Raw genomic sequence first — 23517 nt, 5'->3', positions numbered from 1 at the left:
GTGAAAAGACTTAAATAAACATTTCTCCTAAGAAGATATACAAATGACCAATAATTACATGAAAAGATATTCAACATCATTACCCATCAGGGGACTGCAAATCAAAACCACATTGAGAACCATTTTGCACACTAGAATCAAATTGGAGGAGCTATTTGGGAAGTTATCTGCTATTATTTCCTTACATATTATTTGTTCCCCTTTCTCTGCCTGTGGGTTCGCAATATTCACATGTCGTGCACTTGATTGTGTTCCAAAAGTCTTTGGGACTCTTCTTATTTTTCTTCATTCTTTTCTTCTTCTTGTTATTCTTCAACCTGGATAATCTCAACTGACTTGTCTTCAAGCGTGCTAATTTTGTTCGTCTGCTTTCTCAAATCAGGGACTGAACCACTTAATGAATTTTTCATATCAGTCATTTTACTTTTGACGTGCTATCATACACACACACATGCAAATATGAACATAGGTATATGTGTACACACAAGATTATATTTCGATAAGTATTACTAAAAGACAAACTGTCAAGAGATTGTTCCCATTGGAGAGAGACTGGAATAAATTTTATGCTTTATCCTGAACATTTTTAAAGTCACAGGATAATTTCTGATTTTTAATTGTGATGTTTTCCCACATATTCCAAAATTATGACTTAAAAAAAAAACACAAAATGTGCTTTCCATTTGGTATGCATTGTAGATGAGAGGTAATTAATGATTTTAGAATTGTACTGCAAACAAATTTTTATTGGTGATGAAATATTTAACTTTATTTCATGAAGGGAAATTTGATCTTGATCTTGAAGGATTGGGAAAATTAGGAGATAGAGACCAGAGAGGGCATTCCTGCTGTTAGGAATAGGGGAATGATGACTAACTCAATGGTCAGAAAGCATCTGGCTGGCTCCGATAAGGCTGGAGACTCAATCTGCAGTCTGTCTGTGCCCTTTCTTCAGACTGGAATGAAATAGAACTCATAGAAGAGTGCTACTGGGGTGACGTCAAAGTCCTTTGGCTCAACCAGTTGTTTCAAAATAAAATGCTGTAAAATGATGGTCAGGATTATAAACAGCTTCATGCGAGCCAGCCCCTCTCCAACACAAACTCTTTTCCCTAAAAATGACACATGAATTAATATATATTTAATTGTATTTCTCTATAAATAATATTGTTAAATGTCTAATTAACATTTGGCTTTTTCAAACTGCTGCAACCTCTGGGTTCCTTCACTCCTCGGCAAGTATTTCTGTGCACGTGCTATATGAGAAAATCTTTTACTGTGCATCCACATTGGAGCTGCTGTGCTGATGCTTACCAGTGACCCCTTCCTATACAAATGTGCAGACATCTGCCGCAATTGGTGTGATGCACAATGCTGTGAATTTCCATCTACCTCTGAGCCAGCACTCAGAAATGGATTAATTTATTCAAATGGGGATTCTAAAACATAAGGCTAACCTTGCCAGTTCCTTGCCTGAGGAAAAAAAAATTCAAGAGCTTATCATTTCAAGGTATAAAAGAAATATCACAAACAGGCTGCAAGCAATTTTTAGAACTTCATTTGTTTCCACACTTTCCATCCAGTTATCCTAAACCCAGCCATTAACTAACTATTCACCAATCCCAAACAGACTGCCTAGCCTCATGTTTTTTCTTAAATTCTAGACATTCTGCTGACTGGAACAGTCTTTCCTTATGCTCTACCTACTGATAACTCTGCATCTTTCTAGACCTCGCTGATATGTCAGGTATTCTAAGCTAATGTTTTTTTACCAGATCAGGAGGTACATTTCCTTCACTTATCTGTTTTCCATACACTCATTAATGTTTCTGATATAGATCATTTCATGTGAAATTATTATTATGTCTCCCATAATGCATTTGTTCCATGGCTCAAAGCAAATTCAAGTCTTAAATCATTTCCAGGGGTGGGTTAATGGTCATAAGCCATTTCCAAGGAGATCCACATCAGTTTGTTATCTGAAACCAGTCCATCCTTTGCATAAAACCAAAAAAGTTCCCTGGGATGCATTGCTCTTAACAGAAAAATTGCGGTATTTTTAAAATCTTAGAACTGGCTTCCATATAAAGCTAATTTTTGACAAAACACTTCTTGTGGAATTATCTGCTTCTGGCAATGATAGAGTAACTTCTTTGGAGTTTCCCTCACATAATAAAACAAATATTAATAAACTCTATTAATGAAATGTTAATAAAACAAATATTAAGCCTGGAAAAAATATGAACTAACAGTTTTCCAGCATTGAAAAGAGGCAATCTAGGACTGTGATACTTGGCAGAAGAAAGAAAAAAGTGGGTCTTAAATCACTCTGGATTTCTACCTGGAAGCACTTTCCTAGCACAGTGCAACTAGGTAAGGGCCAAACAGAGTAATCTTTAATTAAGCTGAGGAGACTGAGATCAGAATTTGGCATCTGGACTTAGTGAAGAAGATTAGAGGACTGGAGAAATGTGCAAATACAGGGGCTTGTAAAAGTGTGCAAGTGTAGGCCCATGACTGTGGTTTGAATAGCACGAGACCAACTCACACAGCCAATGAATGGATGATTGCATTGCTAAGAACTGAAGATGGAAACTAGGTGGTCTGCAGTGCTAAGAGCAGTTCAAGTTCAAACCCAGCTAGGGTAAAGAGAACATTTTTAGCACTTCAGTTAGTCCATGGTAACCCCCAAATACTAAACAATTGGATAAAGAAATCCATCCTGGAGTAAGCCATGCCCAAGGATTAATTCAAAATTGAAATTAGCCACAATGACAAAGAATTATACTAACCTAATACAATTAAAAAACATCTGTAGATAATTTAACCAGCTGACAAAATAAAAGTCAACACCCTTTAAAGGAAGACAGCATAATCCATACTCCCCAAAAGGCATTGTTAAAATGTGCAGTACAAAATTGAAAAATTACTAGGCATGTGAAAAGGAAGGAAATGTGATTTAGAATTAAGGAAATAAAAGCAATGAGCAGAAACAAACCCCAAGATATCCCACATGCTAGAATTATTGGATGATGAACTTTAATGTAGATATCATCAATAGAACTAAGTGTTTAATAACTGATTAGTAATAATGAATAGATGGGAAATATCAGTAGAAAGCTTAAAATATAAAAGAGAAATTTTCAAACTAAAGATTGCAATAGTGGAAATGAAAAATTTATAGGATGGAATTGATAGCATTGAAGACTCAATATCAATAGTATAATTGTCTAAGAAAGTACTTTCAGGAGAATGCTCCCACAGAAAATAACCATCATTTCTGGTATTTCTATAAGGATATATATGTAGGCACTGTGTGGGATTGGTGGTTGGCCAAAAGCATTCAGATACTGGAGTTTAGTAAACACTTGAAAACAGAGAATGGTTCTGGATGAGTTTTCCATTTTCATGACTTCATCCTGAGGACAGGCACAAGACACCAAAATATTAGGTGAATAAAACTTGATTATAAACCAGCAGTTTTATTGTCTTGAAGAACTAATAACAATATTCTGATTGGTTTTCACCCACATAGAAGGTGAAAAAAAGGAAGAAAAAGCTCAGGAGAAGGAAAGCCCTAAATTCTCTAAATAAACTTTCTGCAATCTTTGGATGCCCCCTGAATTAGACATTTGTGAGCCAAGTTCCAAATAATTCATCGAGAGGGAAAAGAAATAAGCTCAGATTTCAGAGTTCATTTCTAAGAAACTACACCTAACTGCAAAATGCACATTTTCCCAAGTGAACATAGACCATGTACTTCAAATGAAATAGAACTTAATAAAATTTAAAAGATCAATGCTATTAAAATGACCAGATTACTATGGAATTTAAGTTAGAAATCAAAAACAGTAAAATAGCTGGAAAGTGACAAATACGTAGAAATGAAATATACATATTTCTAAACATCACTGGTCAAAGAAAAAATTGCAAGGAAAATATTAAAAACTAAATTATAATTAAAACAAACTATCGAACGATATTTGTAGAAAGAAATTTGTAGTTTTAAATGTTTACGTTAGTAAAAAGAGAAAAGTATAAAATTAATGATCTAAGATTCTATCTCAAGAATATAGAAGGGTGAAAGGAAATGCAGATGGAGCGAATTATAAATATCAGAGCAGAAAGCAATGAAATGGAAAGCAAAGAAAGAATAAAGATATTTTATTGATCAATTTAAAAAGCAATAAATTCCTGCCTAGACTAATCTGAAAAAAAAAAGAAAGCAGTCTCCTAATATCAAGAAAGAGAAAGGAATAATCACTGTGTCCAACAGACTTTTTTTTCTTGTCAGTGAAAGAAAAGGATAAATCTTTATTTTGACATGATTTGAGACAGAGAAAAAATGCAAGAATAGTACAAATAATTCCTATATACCCCTTACCCAGATTGCCCAAATGTTAACATTTTACCACATACTTTACCACTTTCTCTCTCTCTATGTATGCAAACATATTAATATTTTGAACCATTTGAGAATGAGATGCAGACATGATATCCCTTTGCCTAAGTCTGAAGATATTTAAAACAATGCCCTAAAACGAGGACATTCCCTTACAGAACCACTTTACAATTACAAAAACAGAAAATTAACATTGATACAATACTTTCATGTAATCTTCAGACCTTCTTCAGATTTCACTAATTGTCCTTCTAGTGTCCCTTAGGACAAAAGAAAATACAAGGACGTGCATTGCATTCAGTTGCCATGTCTCTGTAGTCTCTTTTAATCTAGAACTGTTCACTGATTTACTTTATTCCATGGCATTGACATTTTTGAGGCATATAAGCCAGTTATTTTGAAAAAGTCCTCTCACATTGGCTTTGTGCATGTTTTCTCATGATTAGGTTCAGGTTTTACACTTAATAACTCAAAACTGATGGTTTTTTTTTTTTCAGTTATAAATTATAGTACTATGTCCCATTACTATTATGTCAATTTTGATTGCTTGGTTAAGCTTCCAGGTTTCTCTACTGTAAATTTACCATTTTTCTGTTTGTAAATTATAAGTACCTGTGGGAATATACCTACTGTACATTTGTTTAAAATGATCTATAAGGAGAGGTAGGAAATAGAAGAAAGAGACAAGAATTGAAACTAGACATCTTTGAAGATACCTTATTTTGTACATTTTACTTTGGAATCACATAAATTTTTACATGAGAAGGAGGAAATGGGAAGAAAAGGACAGGAATTGAAGTTAAATTTCTTTGAGGATACCTCATTTTGTACATTTTACTTTAGGATCACACGATTTTTACATAATAACCAAGCAAAATTAAAGTTTAAATCAATTCCTAAAAATAAAAAAAAACGAAGCAAAGGAACTTGAACTTAATATATAACCATTTGGTGGTTGTCATGGTTAGGGACAGGTGTCAACTTGGCCATGTTGTGGTACCTGTTCGTCTGATTGGGTAAGCACTGGCCTGTCTGCTGCAATGAGGACATTTCATAGGATTAGGTTATGATCACGTTAGCTACATCCACAGCTGATTCCATTTGTGATCAGCCAAAGGGGAGTGTCTTCTGCAATTAGTGATGCTAAATGCAATCATGGGAAGCCTTTTAAGGAGGACTCAGAGGAGATAAGTTGCATTCCTGCTTTGGCTGGCGAGCCTCTCCTGTGGAGTTCATCCAGGCCATCCATTGGAGTCATCAGCTTCGCAGCCTGCTCTGTGCATTTTGGACTCTGCGTTCCTACGGTCACGTGAGACACTTTTATAAATTTCATATTTGCAAGTGTTCCCTGTTGATTCTGTTTCTCTAGAGAACCCTAACTAATACAGTGGTATAATCATATTCCAGGTTATTTTTAAATATAGTAACTATACTGTAAATCCCTAGTGTGAGAAACCCCAAGGACTGCCAAAAAAAAAAAAAATCTCTTCAGTATCATATTTTTGGTTGTACCATTTATATCATTATTATGAGACCATTTTGCATGTAATATGCGATGAGGTAAATGCACAAAATATGATTTCCTAATTCTATCATCCTTGATGATCTTAAGAGGTAGCACTCTTGGTGTTGGAGAAAAGAGATATAAAGACAGGATAGGTAAGTAATATCTTCTAATTCAGAATTTGATTTGCAAGTATCAATATAAACTCATGGTAAATACATAAATATTCCTTATTTTGTCTCTTTATTAACTGAAAAATGCTTAGAATCAATGTCTAACCCAGTAGAAAATCAGCCTTGGGCTCAGCTGTTGGCACTGCCATTTCCTACTAAGATATATTAGCATTTCCTGAAGAACTGGTTTATTTGAAGTCTTGGGCAGAAAATGAACAGTGTCAGTTGAGAACACCTTATCCTAACAAAAAGGAAGGAAGTGTCAAAAATTACTAAGGTTGTATCAAAAGTATTCATCAGTCAACTTGTGAGGCTACCGCCAACAGATGTTTTTAAAATAAAATGGAATCAACAATCTCATACCAATGGATTTGAAAATCCAGCAAAAATTAATAATTTTTTGAACAATTCTACTTACCTAAACTGACACAGGATGAAGTACAAAATCAGAATATACTTAAATAGATGTTAAACAATTGAATTCTTTATCAAAAATATTTGCGCATACCACCAGCACCACCAGGTTCAAATGGCTTCATTGATGAAACCAATCATATATTTAAGGAAGAAATAACACCAGTCTTACACAAACTCCTTCAGAAAACACAGCACAGGAGAACCCTTCTCAAAGTACTTTATGAAATCAGCATAACTCTAATGCCAAAACCTGGCACAAAATTACAAAATAAAATAAAATTTCAGACCAGAATATTTGATATGGAAATATCAACATAGATGCAAAAATATTTAACAAAAAAATTGGCTAATCAAATCCAGACTACAGAAAAGGAGAATGCAACATAACCAAATGGAATTTATTCCAGTAATTCACAGTTGGTTTGATGCTCAAAACATAACAATGCAGTGAAAAATGTTAACAGAAAAAAAGGAAAGAGATATGATCATATCAACAGATCCAGAAAACGTTTTGAAATGTTCATCACCTATTTATGGTGTCAACAATCAACACATTAGAAAAACAAATTGTAACATAAACCAGAAACAGATATTCAAATTAGGGACAGAATTTCTAATATACGTTTTTTTAAAAAAGTACAGATATTGAACTCGACTTAATGATCATGGTGAGAAATGAGGGGTGAAGTGAAATAATGTCTGCAATATACTTTTTAAAAACACATGAAGGAAAAGACTGATGGATAGATGGAGAGATAAATAGATGGAACAATGTGTGATAAAGCAAATGTTAATTCTATTATCTAGGGGATGGGTATTTGTGTAGTCAATGTAAAATTATTGTCAGCATTTGTATATTTTGCAGAAATTTCATAATAGAAGTTTGAAGGGAAAGACAGATCATTAGAAATTACTCAATCTGACAGTGAAAACATATTGAAAAACAAAAAAGAACAGAGACTCAGTGACTATCATCTCAATATCAATTAAGTTTATATATATGTAAGTGGAATCCCAAAGAGAACAAGAAGGAGGATAGTGAAGAAAAATATTTTAATAATCACCAACTTTCTTATGAATTTGGTCACTACAAGAATTTAGAGATGCAAAATGGAAACAAGCTTCCTACACAGTGAACTTCATCTAGGCACTTTATTCTTATTGGTGAAATATCAAATGCTTTTCCCCTGAAATTGAACATTGGAAATAAGTAAAATGGTCTTCACAACAAGATGGCATGGTGTTTACATAGAAATCACTAAAATTCTATAACTGCTAGAACTAATAAGTAAATATAACAAGATCACATGATGAAAGATTTATATGCAGAAGCAAATTATATTCTAGAAGCACATAAGGGACAAAGGAAGATTTAAAAAATAATCTGTAGTAACATCAAACATCACAGAATTCTTTGGAATAAATCTTGCTGAAAGATGTGAAAGACCTCTACACTGTAAACCAAAAACATTGCTGAGAGAAATGAAAGAACACTTAAACAAATGGAAATACATTATTCATGGATAAGAGACTAAATTTTGTTAAGATTTCCATTTCCTCCAAATTTGTCTATTGAGTCAACATATGTAAATAAAAATATATTGCTGTAAATTTCTTAAATGTTCATGAATTAATAAAATATTTTAACATATACTATCACAAGTTAAAGGTACATATTGTAATCTCTAAATCAACCACACATACTCACACAAACACACACACACAACCAAAAAAGAATAACAAAAATGCATTCAGGCCTAACTATAAAGTCTTTAGAGGAGATAGAATAGAATGGTATAAAATATTTGATGAAAGCAAATAAGGAAGGCTTAACACAGGAAAAAGTGCAAGTAGAAATTAAATTGCAAGGTGTAGACAATACAGTTATAGACAAAATTACAGTAAATACAGGTGAGATAAACATTCTAATTCAAAAGCAGAGGTTATTGCACTTGATAAAAAGATAAGAAGCAACCATGTGTTGTTTAAATAAGCAAGATGAAAGTAAAATGATGGAAAAAGATTTCCCATGCAAATTTTGACATTTATAAAGCTGGTATGGTTCAACTAATAATGGACAAAGTAGACTATGAGTATAAAGAGAATTATCAGAGATAAAGAGGGGCATTTCATAGTGACAGTAGGATCAGTAATCAAAAAGACATGATAGTACAATTAGTGCATGCACCCAATAACAAATTTGTCAAACATAAGGCAAAAACTTTAGGGAATAGAAAGACTTACAGACAAATCTATCAGGTAATAAAACTGCCTATTACATGATTTTTAGGATTTTGCATTAAAGTGTGCTAATTAATCTTCTTATTTGCAAACCCTTTAGTGAAGTTACAATTGAGCAGTAGAGGTTAAGATTTGGGGACAGGTATTTTATGCTGTAAGAGAATTAAGCATGCTGAAACGCTGATGGAAAGGTGCCAATGGGGAGGAAGAGGAAGAAGATAAAGCAGAAAAGGATAACATTATTTGAGGAGGATCCCTGAAAAAATGAGAAGGATCCATGCCACAGAGATCAGTTACTTTATATAGATGGAGAGCCCTTCTTCCACAACTGTAGACATGAAAGAGAAATCACAGGGCGTGGATATAGCTACATTTCTAAATTCAGTGGGGGAGAATTGCAGGAGTTCCCTTCTAATGGTTCTGATTTTCTCTGTCAGATGGAAGTCCACATCATCTAAGGAAAAGAAAGATGGCAGAGAAGATGGTAGGACGTTTGAGGAGAGTTTCATTTTGAATTATTTGAATAAATTGGACATTTCTATAGCCTGGCTTTAATTTGGACATTTCCATGACCTTAGAGCTTTAAACGTGCAACTTAATAAATTCCCCTTTTTGAAAGTTGTTCTGTTTCTGGTATATTGCATTCTAGCAGCTAGCAAACTAGAACACTTCCTATGTCACCCAGGCAATGCATGTATCAAGGAGTGTTCTGTAATGATGTTAGCATATTTTTTCTAAATCAGAGTAGAGTTATTTATAGGGTCTTTTACTAAGGAAAAAAATTAAAGGGCTCCAGTTCTAAAATGTTTTATCCCTCTTGTTTACAGGGAAACTGACAATTTCTAGTGAATTTTCACTTCCATCATATCCCTTTTGATTCTCTCAATTACCTTTGCCTAGCATAAAATTGAACTCATGTTAGAGGTGAGGAAGACAGGCCTTAGAGAATCACTGTCTTGGCAAAGTTTTCAGAGTCTACAATGCATAGGGCTGAGGCTGGAACCTATCACTCCCAACTTTTGCATGTTTTCCTCAAAGCAAACATTCAATTCAACCTGGGGGACCAACATATACTGACAGTGTATCATGATTCAGTATTTTGTGGTTTACCCTCATCAGTTCCTTTCAAAACAAATACTGAGTTAATGATTGCAGCATCTTTTGATCAAAATAGTAGGTAAGTAAAGTTCAGTTTTATAACCATTTTAGGACCTGAATGACCCTGAACCTCAGAAAACCCTTTATCCAGGGCAAATGAAAAGCAGTAATTTAGCTTCTTGGCCCACACAGCTCTGAACATGCAATAAGAAGTGAAAAGCTCTGAAGCAAATGACCCTATGAGCTGTAAACATGGAGTGCTAGAGGCCTACAGTCAACAATTCAAAGATTGGAAAAAAAAACAGCTGGAAAGAACCATTTGTTTTTCTCAGAGGCAGACTCTGTCCCTGGAATTGAAAGATTGCGATCAATGGTGATCGCCTGAGTGGCTAAACAACACCTCATCATCTCCAGACTGGAGGTTGCAGACTTGAGACCAGGAATCACCCAAACTGCAATTAAACTTGAGCTTCCGGAAATGGATCCTCAGGCATTTGGTGACATGTCGTGTTATAATGAGCGCTTGGTAGAAACATTTGTTCCTGCTATCTAGGCTTCCTCTGAGACAAAGGGTCTCTTCTCACAGACCTACCCCTTGACTGACAGGTGCTCTTTCTCCTCCACTCCCCCACCCCAGGTTTCCCCTGGGTCCCAAGATAGTGTCTCTACTGTCCCTTCTTCCAGGAAGTCTGGGTGCCATCCTCTGAGTCAGCTTCTCCTTCCCACCAAGGAGATGTTGTCCTCTTTCCATTCATCGCGGCCTATTTTCTCAGTACCAGAAAATGGAAGTGAGTTGCCACCTGGCTTCACCTGTCTCTAGGACCCTAGTTGTCAAAATTCTGAAATTCAGTGAGACCCTTACGTCATTTTTTTTTCTTTTTCTTCAAAATATTTTGAAACTCTGTATATTTATTTTTAGCATAGAAAGCTCATTTATTGCAAGAGGTTCAGCTTCTCTCACCTTGCATCTTCACGATCATGTACATTTCAGGATCAATTAAAAGAGAGAGATCATTTCCATTATTCCATTTGCATTATCCTCATTAGAAAATATAAGCAGAGATTTTTATTTGATTAGTCATTTTATTCTCCTTTAATCAATACAATATTATCTGTGAGCAGTTTGACCCACAGAGACATTTGAAATCGGAAACAACTTAGCTCCCTGTGACTGGCTCGATCTACCACTGTTACAAGAGAAAAGTAAAAAAAAATGCTTCATGATCCCACCACATTGTAGTTGAAATAAGGAATGATTCATGTGTGGTGTTTGAGTGGACAGAGTGATCTGTGGAGTTGAAATTAGTAGTGCTGAACTTATCCTAGTCTGTTGTTCTCTGGCTGTGTGGGGCTCTAGAATAATTGCAGTTTCTCAGAGTGGAGTGAAGTGGGCTTAGTGCCTCCTCACTTCTGCCCCTCCTCACTTGGATCCTGGACCACGGGGATGCTGCTTTAATTCCTTAGCTGCTAAACCAGATGCCGTACAATGGAATAACAGGAGTTTATTAGCCCAAGGTTGCAAAGACTAGAAGGCTTGCTCCTTCCCGGGGTAGGTGCCTTCTAGCTGGCCAGCAGTATTTGAGGATTCTTGGCCTTTCCATCAAAGGGCAAATGCACATGGGACTGTCTTCTCCTTTCTCTTCTGGCATTTCTTCCAGCTTCTTGCTGCTCCCTGTGGTTTCTTTTTCTGTATCCACTATTGTTTGTTTATAAGACCTTAAGCCATATTGGATTAAGGCAAACCCTCATTCAGTTTGGAGACGACTTAACTAATGACATCTCAAGAGGTCCTGTTTACAAATGGGTTCACAGCCAGGGGACCAGCTGCTGGGACCTGAGTATGCCTTTTGGGGCAAACATGATCCAATCCCCAATGAACGCTTAAACTTCTCACCTGGAATAATGGACATATCCCAATGCTGCCTTTGGGCTTCATTTGCTAATGTCCTAAGTGGCTACTTGTGCCATGGCCTTGAGTGTTTGAATCCTTACAACTGGAGGGTGGAGGTGAAGGAACTCTGCCCTGCAGCTAGGCTGAAACAGTCAAGCATGGGCCCAGGGTTTTAATGTGGGCATGTGGGGGGATGTAGAAGAAAGAGCCTTGCTGAAGCCACAAGAAAAGAATTGAGAACAGACTTGGATCTGTAGCCCAGGCCAGTCTCACCCTACAGACAACACGCTAGGCTATGCCAAACCCAAGCTTGTCCACATTTGCAAGCCTTCTGGACAAAGCAGCTGTCAAAGTCTTGAGGGGAGCCATGTCACAGCATTTTCAAGGTCAGCCTTGTCAAGGTTTGTAATGGAGCTCCAGAAATCAGAGGCCGTTGACTGTTGCCAAGCCTCCGGTTTCCCATCTCTTCATGGTTTTCCACCAGAAATATTCAAGTGCTCCTTCCTTAACTCTCTGAGAAAGCTGTGTAAGGTTGGTATTATTTCTTCCTTCAGATGGCAGAGTTCAGTAGGAGAGACATTGAAGTTTGAAGTTCACTTTTTGGGGGGCTATTTTGATTATAAATTCAGCTTATTTGATCAGTATACTACATTTTAGATTCTCTTTGATCCTGTGTCACTTTGTGACATTTATCATATATTGTTCCTTGGGACATGTCCCTAGATGGAAAGTGACATGCTCAGAGACCTCACCATTGCAGTTCATTTTCTCACAGGTAATCCCCTCTAGGATCTGGTGAGATTTGTGTGATGACCAGTGTTTTGCAAGCTGTTTTTGTTGGGATAATTGGTCCAGATTTAGTAATTGTTTTCTATGAGAACTTTAGGCTTACTGAGCTATCTCACCATTCCCAGAAAGGCAGCCACCCTCACACATCACTGAACAGAAAATGAAAGGGTCCCTCTTTCTTTTCTAGCACTTTAGCTCTTTACCCCAGAAGTAGTGGCTGTAAACAAGTTAGACAATTGATTTTGAAACCCACTAATAACTTGACTCAGTCTTCAAATTCTGCCAACAGTGAAAGAACAAGGAACCTAGTAGGACCACATCTACAGGTGAGGTTTCTCACAAAGCCCTCTAATGACCTACCCCTGGGAAACTGGACTAGTCCAGAGACATTTTTCTAGGAAGAACAGGGTCTCAAACATAGGTCTCAGGTAAAGGAAGGATCTCCCTTTCTTTGATTCCTAAGACCAGCCCAGGGAAAGACAGGTAAGGAGCCCCAGGTTGGGATTGGAGTAGACTGTGAGAGAGGACCTCACAGCCCCCTGCATCCTGCACATGGCCTGGAACACACCGGGCCCAGAGTCCACACTTATGGAATATTTTAAAATGTGGGTGAGGAGAGAATAATTTAGAAACCCTTGTTAAGGAAAGGGAAGGACTGAGGCAGAAATTCAGAAAGGGAAAAAAAGCCTAAAGCCCTAATCGTCTTCATAGGGCACTTCTGTGGAAGGAGCAAGAAGAAACAGGCCTTTCTCTGCACCTGGCTTCTCTTGCTTTCTGCTGGTCATTTGAGAAGCAGCTTCTCATTGAGTTTCCATATTAAGAGAATGGGCTTTTCTCAAAAGAGGCCTGCATCAGAGAAGCTTAGCCTACCTATAGGTATGCCTAAGAGTCACCTCCAGAGGACCTCTTTTGTTGCTCAGATGTGGTTCGCTCTCTCTCAGCCCAACTCTGCAAGTGAAACCATTGCCCTCCCCACTACATGAGACATGACATACAGGGATGAAATTCTCCCTGACCGTGTTGGAGAGGACCCCCAGGGATGAGTCTGGCTCTGGCACCATGGGATCAACAATGCCATCCTGACAAAGAAGGGAAAAAGAAATGTAACAAATAAGGCATCAGTGCCTGAGAGAGATCAAATAGAGTTGAGAGCCTACTCTGGAGATCACTCTTATGTAAGCTTCAGTTAGACACTGCTACTATCATAACTCATTAAATCCCAACCAAAACCATTCCTGACAATCCTAAAGAATACATAGGGTGTTATATGAGATTCTACAAAGGTTCCATGCACTGGGGTGACTTTCCAGAGACCTACAATCTCCAGATGGTACCTGGACTAGATAAATCCTGCAATACAGAGGGGCCAGCTGTTCCAGAACATTAACTAGTTCCATCCCCCTATCCCATATTATCAACAGCCCCTTCCAACATGAAAAACTTAGAATGGCCATAGCCCAAATATCCCTAAAGAGTAAGAGAAAGCTCAAAGGTGATGGTTGAGTTATACAGAGAAGGTCAGGTTTAAAAGATGAGTATGAGTGTTGAATCAGTATACTGATATTTCTTTTAGTCTTCTGTACCTTAGAGCAGCTAGAAATAAACACCAAAAATTATGGAATTGTGACCCATGCCAAACTCTGAAATTTGTTCTACAACTAATTGTTACAATAAATTTTGAAATTTATTCCTTTTTGTATATGTGTTATTTTTCACACAACAAAACAAAACAAAACAAAAAAAGAGAAGAAAGAGCATAATAGAGGAGGTAGCATTTAGCAAATGAATATAACTGCTGAGTCAATATATTGATATTGTTTCGGACTCCAGTGTCTCGGAGCAGCTAGAAGAAAAAACGAAAAATCGTGGAACTGTAACCCGTACCAAACTTTAAAATCTGTTGTATAACTACTTGTGAAAATGTACTTGGAGGCAGTGCAATGATTGCTCAGTGGCAGAGTTCTTGCATGTTATGCCGTTGAGATCCAGGTTCGATTCTCAGTGCCCGTCCATGCAAAAATAAAAATTAAAAAAGCAAATAAACAAAATATACTGGGAAATGTATTGCTTTATATATATGTTATTTTTCATGAAAAAGAAAAGGAGAAGAAGCTCGCATCAGAGACATAAAACAAACATGGGAAGTGGTTGAGCCAGACATGCAGCCCAAGCCCATGCTCTCTCCCCACCTGTCTTCATTTCCAGGCTGCTATGACAAATACCAGAGAATTGGCTGGCTTAACCAACAGGAATTTATCTTACAGTTTGGAAGCTAGAAGTCCAAAATCACATACTGGCAGACCAGACTTTCTCCTGGAGTCTACAGTGTTCTGGTGGTGACTTACCTACAAGCCATGTGCTCCTTGGCTTGCAGAGGTATCTGCTTCTGTTTCTTCCTGACCCTCTTCTGCTTTCCCTCTCCTTCTGCTCAGTTGCTGCCTTGGAAGGACTCCAACCATAATGGATTAAGAGCCACCCTTATTCACTTAGGTCTTGCCTTGACCAATAACAGAGTCAAAGATCCTATTTACAAATGAGTTCACACCCACAGGACCTTGGTTAGAAGTTGCACATGTCTTTTGTGGGGACATGATTCAATCCCCAATACCACCCTTTGACCTCTCCAGCAGCACACCTTCATCAGGCCCTTCCCTGATGTTGAGGATGAGGTAGGTAAAACCTGGTCCTCCATCAGCCACACCTCTCCTAGACTGAGTACCTGACAGGCTATACAGCTACTGGCCACAGCAATACCAGCTGCTGCATATCCACCCTGCAGAATGGTTTCTCCGTAACACTCACAGCTCCTGTGACCATGTCCCAGGTCTTAGAACCACTGGGAAGCCCATACTCCCCTGTCAGAGGTGATAATGGAGCTGAAGGAGATAGGCACAGAACACAGCATGAAAGTCTCAGGGAGAGCTCAGAAGGGAACCTGAACAATCAAGATCTAGAAGATGCTTTCTGCATGTCTTAGCTCTCCAAATGTGCTCTCAAATGGTAGTTCATCAGGTAGTACAAGCTATGTGATGTGCTGGTGCAGGCTGCAATGTAACCTCAGTCTCACAGGATGTGCCCTTGCTTTCCTTCTACCCTTTGCTTTTCTGGATGGTGATAGGTACACAGTGTCCTGGCTCTTATGGTGCTCTCTTTTGGTTGTTTCTGTGAGCCAAACCCACCCCCCGAGGAGAGGTACTCAGGGGATGGAAGGGGACACTGTATAAAGATGTGGAGATGGCTGCTCAGAGTGGGGAGCCAGTGTTCTCTATTCTCTCTTGAAGTTGCCCTCCTGTAGGCTCAGGATAGGTCAGGCCAGACTGGCCCCGCTAGCTGGGAGGCAGGTGCCTCTCTCTCTCTCTCTGGCTATCATTTCAAGCCCTTCAAAACAAAGCTAAGAAGATGTTATTTTTACTCGGTCCTTTTCCAAACTGGTTTTACCTTTCAGGTTTCCCTTAGTGAAGTATGAGGATTCTCAGTGACTGACATCTCTGTACATCTGTTTTCATGCTTTTTAAATTCAGCCTTTTTAAAATAGAAGTGTGAGTGGTATCTGATTTTTCATTAGTGTGTCCTTTATGAACAGTGATGCTGATTCTTTCTCATGTGCTTCTTGAGCTGTTGTATTTTTTCATTGTAGATTGTCTTTTCAAGGTGTGCCCATTTAAAAATTTCTTTGAGCTTTTATCCTTGAGGTCTCACAATTTATGGATCAGAGTATAGAGCTCAAGTGGGTGAGCATGGCATTGAAGCAGAGGATGGGGCTGCCCAGAGAGGGGACTTAGCCCTCAGCAGGGTAAAGAAGGCCTCCCTATGGGAAGTGTCACAGCTCAGTTAGCAGGGAGGACCTACCTGGGCAGGAGATGATGTTGACTTGTTTGGGGAGTCACAGCCAGGCAGGCGGAGGAGAGTGCCCGCATGCAGTCAGGTACCTGACATGGAGTGCCAGAGGCCGAGCAGGTAAGAAGGGCTTCCACACAGATGGTGCCCTGGGGTGGAGTTTTGGAGCTTAAACAGAGTCAAGAGAATGTCCCCACATGAGGGCAGCGCTATACCGGGTATCAGTGCCTTACCAGGACAAGGAGGGTGTCCACAAGGAGGGGGTGTCCATTCTGGGGAGGTGAGGTGGCTGAAATAGGGGGGTCGTTCAAAGGGGAATTGATCAACTACGTGAATGTTTAAAGATCATGGGAGCCAAATTTCCTACTTTCAGCAAAGGAAGTCACAAATAAGGAAAAGGAGAAAACTAGAATGAAACTTGTGGTATTGAATTAGACAGATTCAACCAGAATGAATACACAGTTGTCAGTATGTAAATATTAGTAAATAGACATAAATGTATACAATTACTACGCGTATCATTTATCTATACCATATGCACACACACACACACATATATATTCATGGCACTGTTCACTGCAAAGGTCTGGGAGCTGTGACAGCAGAGTAGCAATGAGCACAGATCTTGTCTTCTACATAACGTTTTTGACTAAAAGAACTAAGGTTCCTTAGAGAAATCACTGACTGGAGAGCTGGGACAGGAAAAATATTGGATAAGTGTGGAATATTTACTGTATGATGAAACAAAGAATTACTCAAAAATTGATGGAAATGTTTCAAAAGGATACCGAGTCAATCATTAGGAGACAATTTGAACACCAAAATAAGTAATGATAGTAATGGACTAAAGCCCATTGAATAAAGTGTGATTCATGATACCACACTGATAAAGTAAGTGAATAAACTGACAACTTGGATAGTTACATCTACATCGTTTAGAAGAATCTAACCACAAAATACTTTCTAATTATGAAGGTGAGAAGAATAACTTTCCAGGGAGGGGAGCTACGAGACACCTTCTTAATGATGTACCTAGCATCATCCATAATGGAGCAGATTGAAACTGTTTGTCACCTAATTAAGATGCAGTGAGAACTAGCAGTGTGGACAACCAAAGCTACAGGCTGAGCCCCCAGTCTTGGGGTTTGTTCATATGAAACTTAACCCCACAAAGGATAGGTCAAGTCTACTTAAAATTTAGGCCTAAGACTTACCCCCAAGAGAGCCTCTTTTGTTGCTCAGATGTGGCCTCTCCCTCCAGCCAACATGACGAGCAGTGTCACCACCCTCCCCCTCTCTGCATGGGACATGACTCCCAAGGGTATGGACCTACCTGGCAACATGGGAAAGAGATCCTGGAATGAATTGAGACTCAGCATCAAGGGACTGAGAAAAACCCTAGAATGAGCTGACAATTAACATCAAGGGATTGAGAGAACCTTCTCGACCAAAAGGGGGAAGGGTGAAATAACACTAAGTGTCAATGGCTGAGAGATTCCAAACAGAGTCGACAGGTTATCCTGGAGGTTATTCTTACGCATTAAGTAGGTATCACCTTGTTGTTCAAGATGTAGTGGAGAGGCTGGAGGGAACTGCCTGAAAATATAGAGCTGTGTTCCAGTAGCCATGTTTCTTGATGATGATTGAACAATGATATAGCTTTCACAATGTGACTCTGTGAATGTGAAAACCTTGTGTCTGATGCTCCTTTTATCTACCATATCAACAAAAGAGTGGAACATATGGCATAAAAATAAATAATAGGGGGAACAAATGTTAAAATAAATTTAGTTTGATATGGTAGTGGAAAATGAAAGCGAGGGGTAAGAGGTATGGTATGTATAACTTTTTTTTCTCTATTATCGTTTTATTTCTTTTTCTGTTGTCTTTTTATTTCTTTTTCTAAATCGATGCAAATGTTCTAAGAAATGATGAATATGCAACTATGTGATGATATTAAGAATTACTGATTATATATATATAATGAAGTGATATCTTATTGTTTTGTTTGTTTGTTGTTAATTTTTTTAATTAATAAAAAAAAAAGGATGCAGTGAGAAGAAAGACATCATTCCAAAGATTCATAGGCTAAATCTAATCCTGAGGAAACATCAGTTAAAGCCAGTAGAGGGACATTTTATACATCCACAACCTATTCTATTCAAAGTGGCAAAATCACTGAAGTCAAGGAAAGACTGAGGAATTTTTCCCCACTGAAACTGATGAAAGAGACATGACAAGTCATTGCAACACGTGATTCTCAACTGGATTCTGAAATGAACCTAAAGATTCTCTCCCTGGAATTGATTTATGAAACATGAATAGTCTGAGAATTAGACTGTCCTAATGCATCAACATTACATACATATCTCTAACTTTTCCATATGCTTATAATTAATCAATATGTATAAATATGTAAATGTACACTTAAGTATATAAAATGTAAATGTACACTTAAATAAAATTTAGATTGTCTCTTTAAAAAGAAACCATCCTAATCCACAGTGCCAGGCAAGCAGAGGTCTGCTGCATGCTGGCTGTGGCTGGCTTCCAACTGATTCCATTCTGGCCAGCCATGTGGACAGTGGAAAGAAAGCTTTTCCACATGGGAAGTCACTGACCCTGGATTTGGGGACTCTGGATTTTAAGTCAAGGTCCTGTATTGATGTTTGCGTGAGATGCTCCAATTCAGTGAGTCCCCAAACCCTCATTTTTAAAAAAAAAAGGAAGGCTTAGATTAATGGGGTCACTGAGATCCTTTCTGTGTCTAAATTATCTGTGATTCTTTCATTCTATAGAAAGAGAAGGGACCAAGCAGGAGCCTCAGCTGAAGAAGGAGGGTAGAGCATAGATACCCATCACTCAGGGAATAAAATGATGACTCTAAAGGGAGCCATGGAGTGTATGTTGCCCCTACATGTGGAAGCATGGCTTTTATAGAGTCTGGCACTATGAGAGTCGAGCAGCTGAAGAACTCCTCTTTGTCCTGGGGAAGAGGTCACCAAGACCTAGGCTTAGTCAAGTTCTAAAAAGGTTACAAAACTGAACTTTTCTGACCTCCTGCTTTAGTCATCTGGCACTGCAATTATTAACTCAGTGTTTACTTGGAAAGTCCTAATTAGGATGCGTCGTTAAATACTGAATCATAGTGCACAAATCAAAGCAAATTGAAAGTTTGCTTACAATTCAATAGAGACACGAGTTCCAGTCTCAGCTCTACCCACTGCAGACTGTGTGTGCTTGGTCAAGCAGTGAATTCCAAGACCCAGATTCCTTATATCTAAAATAGAAATACTTTCACCTTAGGCAAAGGTAACTGTAGAAACAAAGAAATACAGTGGTTGTGAAAACTCTCTGTAAATTGTCAGTTTCGCTATAAACAGGAGATATTAATCATTTTAGAAATAGCAAAATAATTTTTCCCTTAGCAATAGAGCATAAAATAACTGCGCTAATCAATCAGAACACAAATGATGACATATTTATGGGACAATGTTTTCGGACAAGTTTCACCGTGAGTGACTTAGCATAAGGCCAGATGTGTTTCAATCCTCATGACCACTAAAGCGCTTTCCCTTTCAGGTCTGCAGAATCTGCCCATTGAGGTTGTCCTGTGTACTGTTTCATGAAGTTCTTACCTCCCATCGCAACTATTCTGCATTCAGTAACCTCTCTCTTTAGGCTATCCATTAATTCATTCCATTATTTCGACAGGGACAGACTGAAAAAGCAATAGAAGCCACTGTGTCTGGAGGTGATGCAGCCATGGTCTCCGGAGCCCTCCCCTCTCACCTCTTCTGAGCCTTGCTGTTCCCTCAGTCATGGTGAGGACGTTCACCCCACAGTGATGGGAGGGGGAGAAGTCCAGGCCTTTTTCCCTTCCCTTGAGCACATATGGCGCTGTTCTTCCGGGAGTCAAATGAAAGGATTCTATTTAATGTGAACCCTAGAATTGGAGAACAGTCAGTGGTGTGTACATTCAGACTAACCAATATTTAGGGGATTTGTTTTGTCTTGCTAAAATTGTTCTCCAAGTAGCTAAGGAGCAACAAACAGTGTACCACAATGGGTACAAAAATAGCTAAGTTCAAATCCCAGTTCTGAGGCTATGAGCTGTGTGATCCTGAAAAGTTTCTTCCTTTGTTTTAGTGTTTTGGGAGGTGGGAGGGAGTTAATGGTAAAAGGAGTGTATATTTATTTAAGACTTTTTAATTGTTGCATGTTTGATCATTCAAGATGTACAAATAATATTTTTAACTTTTTTATTGTACAGGATAATATATACACAAAACAAAGAAATAAAAAAGCAATAGTTTTCAAAGCACTCTTCAAGAATTAGTTGCAGGACAGACCCAGAGTTTGTCATGGGCTACCATGCAATCCTCTTATATTTTTTCCTTCTAGCTGCTCCAGAATCCAGGAGGCAAGAGGGCTTAAATATTTCTTTATCGTCACAATTGACATTTTCTTTCATTTTCTGTGAAAAATAACATAGGTACAAAAACTATACATTTCAAAGCACAGCACCACAATTAGTTGTAGAACATATTTCAGAGTTCAACATGGATTATAATTCCACAATTTTAGGTTTTTAGTCTAGCTTTTCTAAAATACTGGTGAGTTAAAGAGATATAAATTCAATGATCCAGCATTCATATTCATTTGTTAAATCTTATCTTCTCTGTATAACTCCACCATCACATTTGATCTTTCCATCCCTCTGTTTAGGGGTGCTTGGCCTTTGGCAACTCTAAATTTTTTTGTATTGGAAGGGGCTGTCACTAATATGGGGTAGGGAGATGGAACTATCTGATGTTCTGGAGAGGCTGGGCTCAGTTTCAGGACTTATCTGGACCAGACACCCATCTGGAGGTTGTAGGTTTCTGAAAAGTTACTCTAGTGCATGGAACCCTTAGGAAATCTTCTGTATTGTCCTAGATGTTCTTTAGGATTGGCTGTAATGGTCCTGGTAGGGGTTTGGCAGGTTATCATAGGTAGCAGTGTATAGTGAAGCTTGCCTAGGAGCAACCTCCAGAGTAGCTTCTCAACTCTATTTGAACTCTTTCTGCCACTGATACTTTATTAATTACACTTCTTTTCCCCCCTTTTGGTCAGGAAGGATTGTTGATCCCACAGTGCCAGGCCTGGATTCATCTCTAGGAGTCATCTTTGACATTTGCAGGGAGACTTTCACCCCTGAATGTCATGTCCTATGTAGGCAGGAGGGCTATGATTTCACTTGCAGAGTTGGGCTTAGAGAGAGTGAGGCCGCATCTGAGCAACAAAAGGGTTCCTCCAGAAGTAACTCTTAGACATGCCAATAGGTAGCGTAAGCTTCTCTGCTACCTACATAAACTTCACAAGAGTAAGCCTCATGATCGAGGGCATGGCCTATTGATTTGGATGTCCCTAATGTTTGACACAGTATCAGGGGATTCCCTGATGGTAAGGTTTAATAGTTCCATATTCTTTCTCCCATCCCTCTGGAGACTTTGTCAATACTTTTTGATTATCTGCTTAATATACTCTAGGATATATCCAGGCATTACAATAATCTGTACAACATTAAAGGACCTCTGTTTTATTCTGTGCTCCCTTTGTTTCAGTTGTTCAGATGAGCTACACAGATAGGTTGAATTAGATTATGCTCTACAGGAAATTTCAGTTCCAGACCAAATAAACCTTTCTTCTATTGGTCTCAAAAGAGTTTGTGTGGTTCTAAAATATAGACACTGTCTTTCTTATCCCTATGTTCTGAATTACTTTTACCCCAACCTGTTTGACTTTGTTCTTATCTCTAAATATCAAGTTATATATATAAAACAGTCTCTCAAAATCCAGAAATAATAATCACCACTCCGTACTGAATGTGTCTGCTCTAAAAGTTTTCAATCTAAACCCCTGTTTTATTTTAAGCATTTTCTAGAGGTGACCATACCACTCTTGTTCTTTTGTTTCTGATTAATTTTGTCTCACCAGATGTCCATCCTGTTCATTCACATCATTGCATGCCTCACGACTTTGTTCCTTTTTGTAGCAGCACAACTTTCATTCACAAGTATACAACATCATTCACCAATCTACCTCTCTGTCAGTGCATCCTTCAGCCACCTGCATTCTCTGGGCATCATGTAGAGGGCCCAAAGTGCACAGTCCACCAACATTCTCAATTTTAGATAATTTCATTGTTCCCAAGAGAAAGAAAACCAACAAACACACCCTTGCCAAATAGGAAATTTAAACCTCCTCATAACTCCTGTCCCTCCCCCCATTATTTATCTCTGCTGTTGCTGTGGTAGTGCTGATGTTTTCCTCTTGAATATAGCTCATAGCATGCAGTAGCAGTTTTCCCCCTGTACCCTGGACTTAAACACTCTTTGTACAAGAATCGTATCTTGAAGAAATTCTTGTTAAAACTAATTCATATTTCTAGTGTTAATCAGTGGGACACATATGTCTATACAATCCCTTTCAATCTTGTTCATCTTCAATATGGTAATATTACTTGTAGACCCACTAGAGAACCACCTTCATTCCTATCTGTTACCTTACATTGGCGTTCAACCTCATTAGCTAATGGTTCACCCATCTCTAGCTTTTATGTATCTCTAAGTTCCCTATATTCTGTATTATAAGCTTCTGATTATACTTTTATGCTGTTCATAAAAGTGGAATCATACAATATCTATCCCTTTGTGTCTGGCTAGTTTCACTCAGCATTATGTCTTCAAGTTTCATACATCCTGTCATGTGCTTCAGGACATCATTTTATCTTACTGCTGCATAATATTCCATCATGTGTATATACCACATTTTGTTGATCCCCTCATCTGTTGATGGGCATTTGGTTTGTTTCCATCTTTTGGCGATTGTGAATATTGATGCAATGAACATAGGTCTGCAAATGTCTGTTTATGTCAGTGCTTTTAACTCTTCTGGGTATGTACCAAGTAGTGCTATTGCTGGGTCATAGAACAACTCAATATTTAGTTTCCTAAGGAACTGCCAAGCAGTCTTCCATAGTGGCTGCACCATTGTACATTCCCACCAGCAGTGCCCCAGTGTCCCAGTTTCTCCACATCCTCTCCAACATTTATAGTTTCCTGTTTGTTTAATAGTAGCCGTTCTCTTAGGTGAGGTGGAAAAATATGCCTATTCACATTTT

At 38.2% G+C, this 23517-nt stretch overlaps 1 protein-coding gene across 1 annotated transcript in view; it reads right to left on the bottom strand.

Moving 5' to 3' along the window:
• Positions 1–951: 951 nt before the first annotated feature.
• The window catches only part of LOC143653404 (cytochrome P450 2C42-like), a 70350-nt gene continuing 47784 nt past the window's right edge, over positions 952–23517 (bottom strand). Inside the window, 1 exon segment of the mRNA XM_077124457.1 lies at positions 952–1112. Within this exon segment, the coding sequence (XP_076980572.1) occupies positions 952–1112 (161 nt within the window).

This window comes from Tamandua tetradactyla, chromosome 13, assembly GCF_023851605.1.
Source record: "Tamandua tetradactyla isolate mTamTet1 chromosome 13, mTamTet1.pri, whole genome shotgun sequence".
Taxonomy (NCBI): domain Eukaryota; kingdom Metazoa; phylum Chordata; class Mammalia; order Pilosa; family Myrmecophagidae; genus Tamandua; species Tamandua tetradactyla.
Note: the sequence above shows the minus strand (reverse complement) of the source record. Positions and strands in the feature narration are given on the sequence as shown.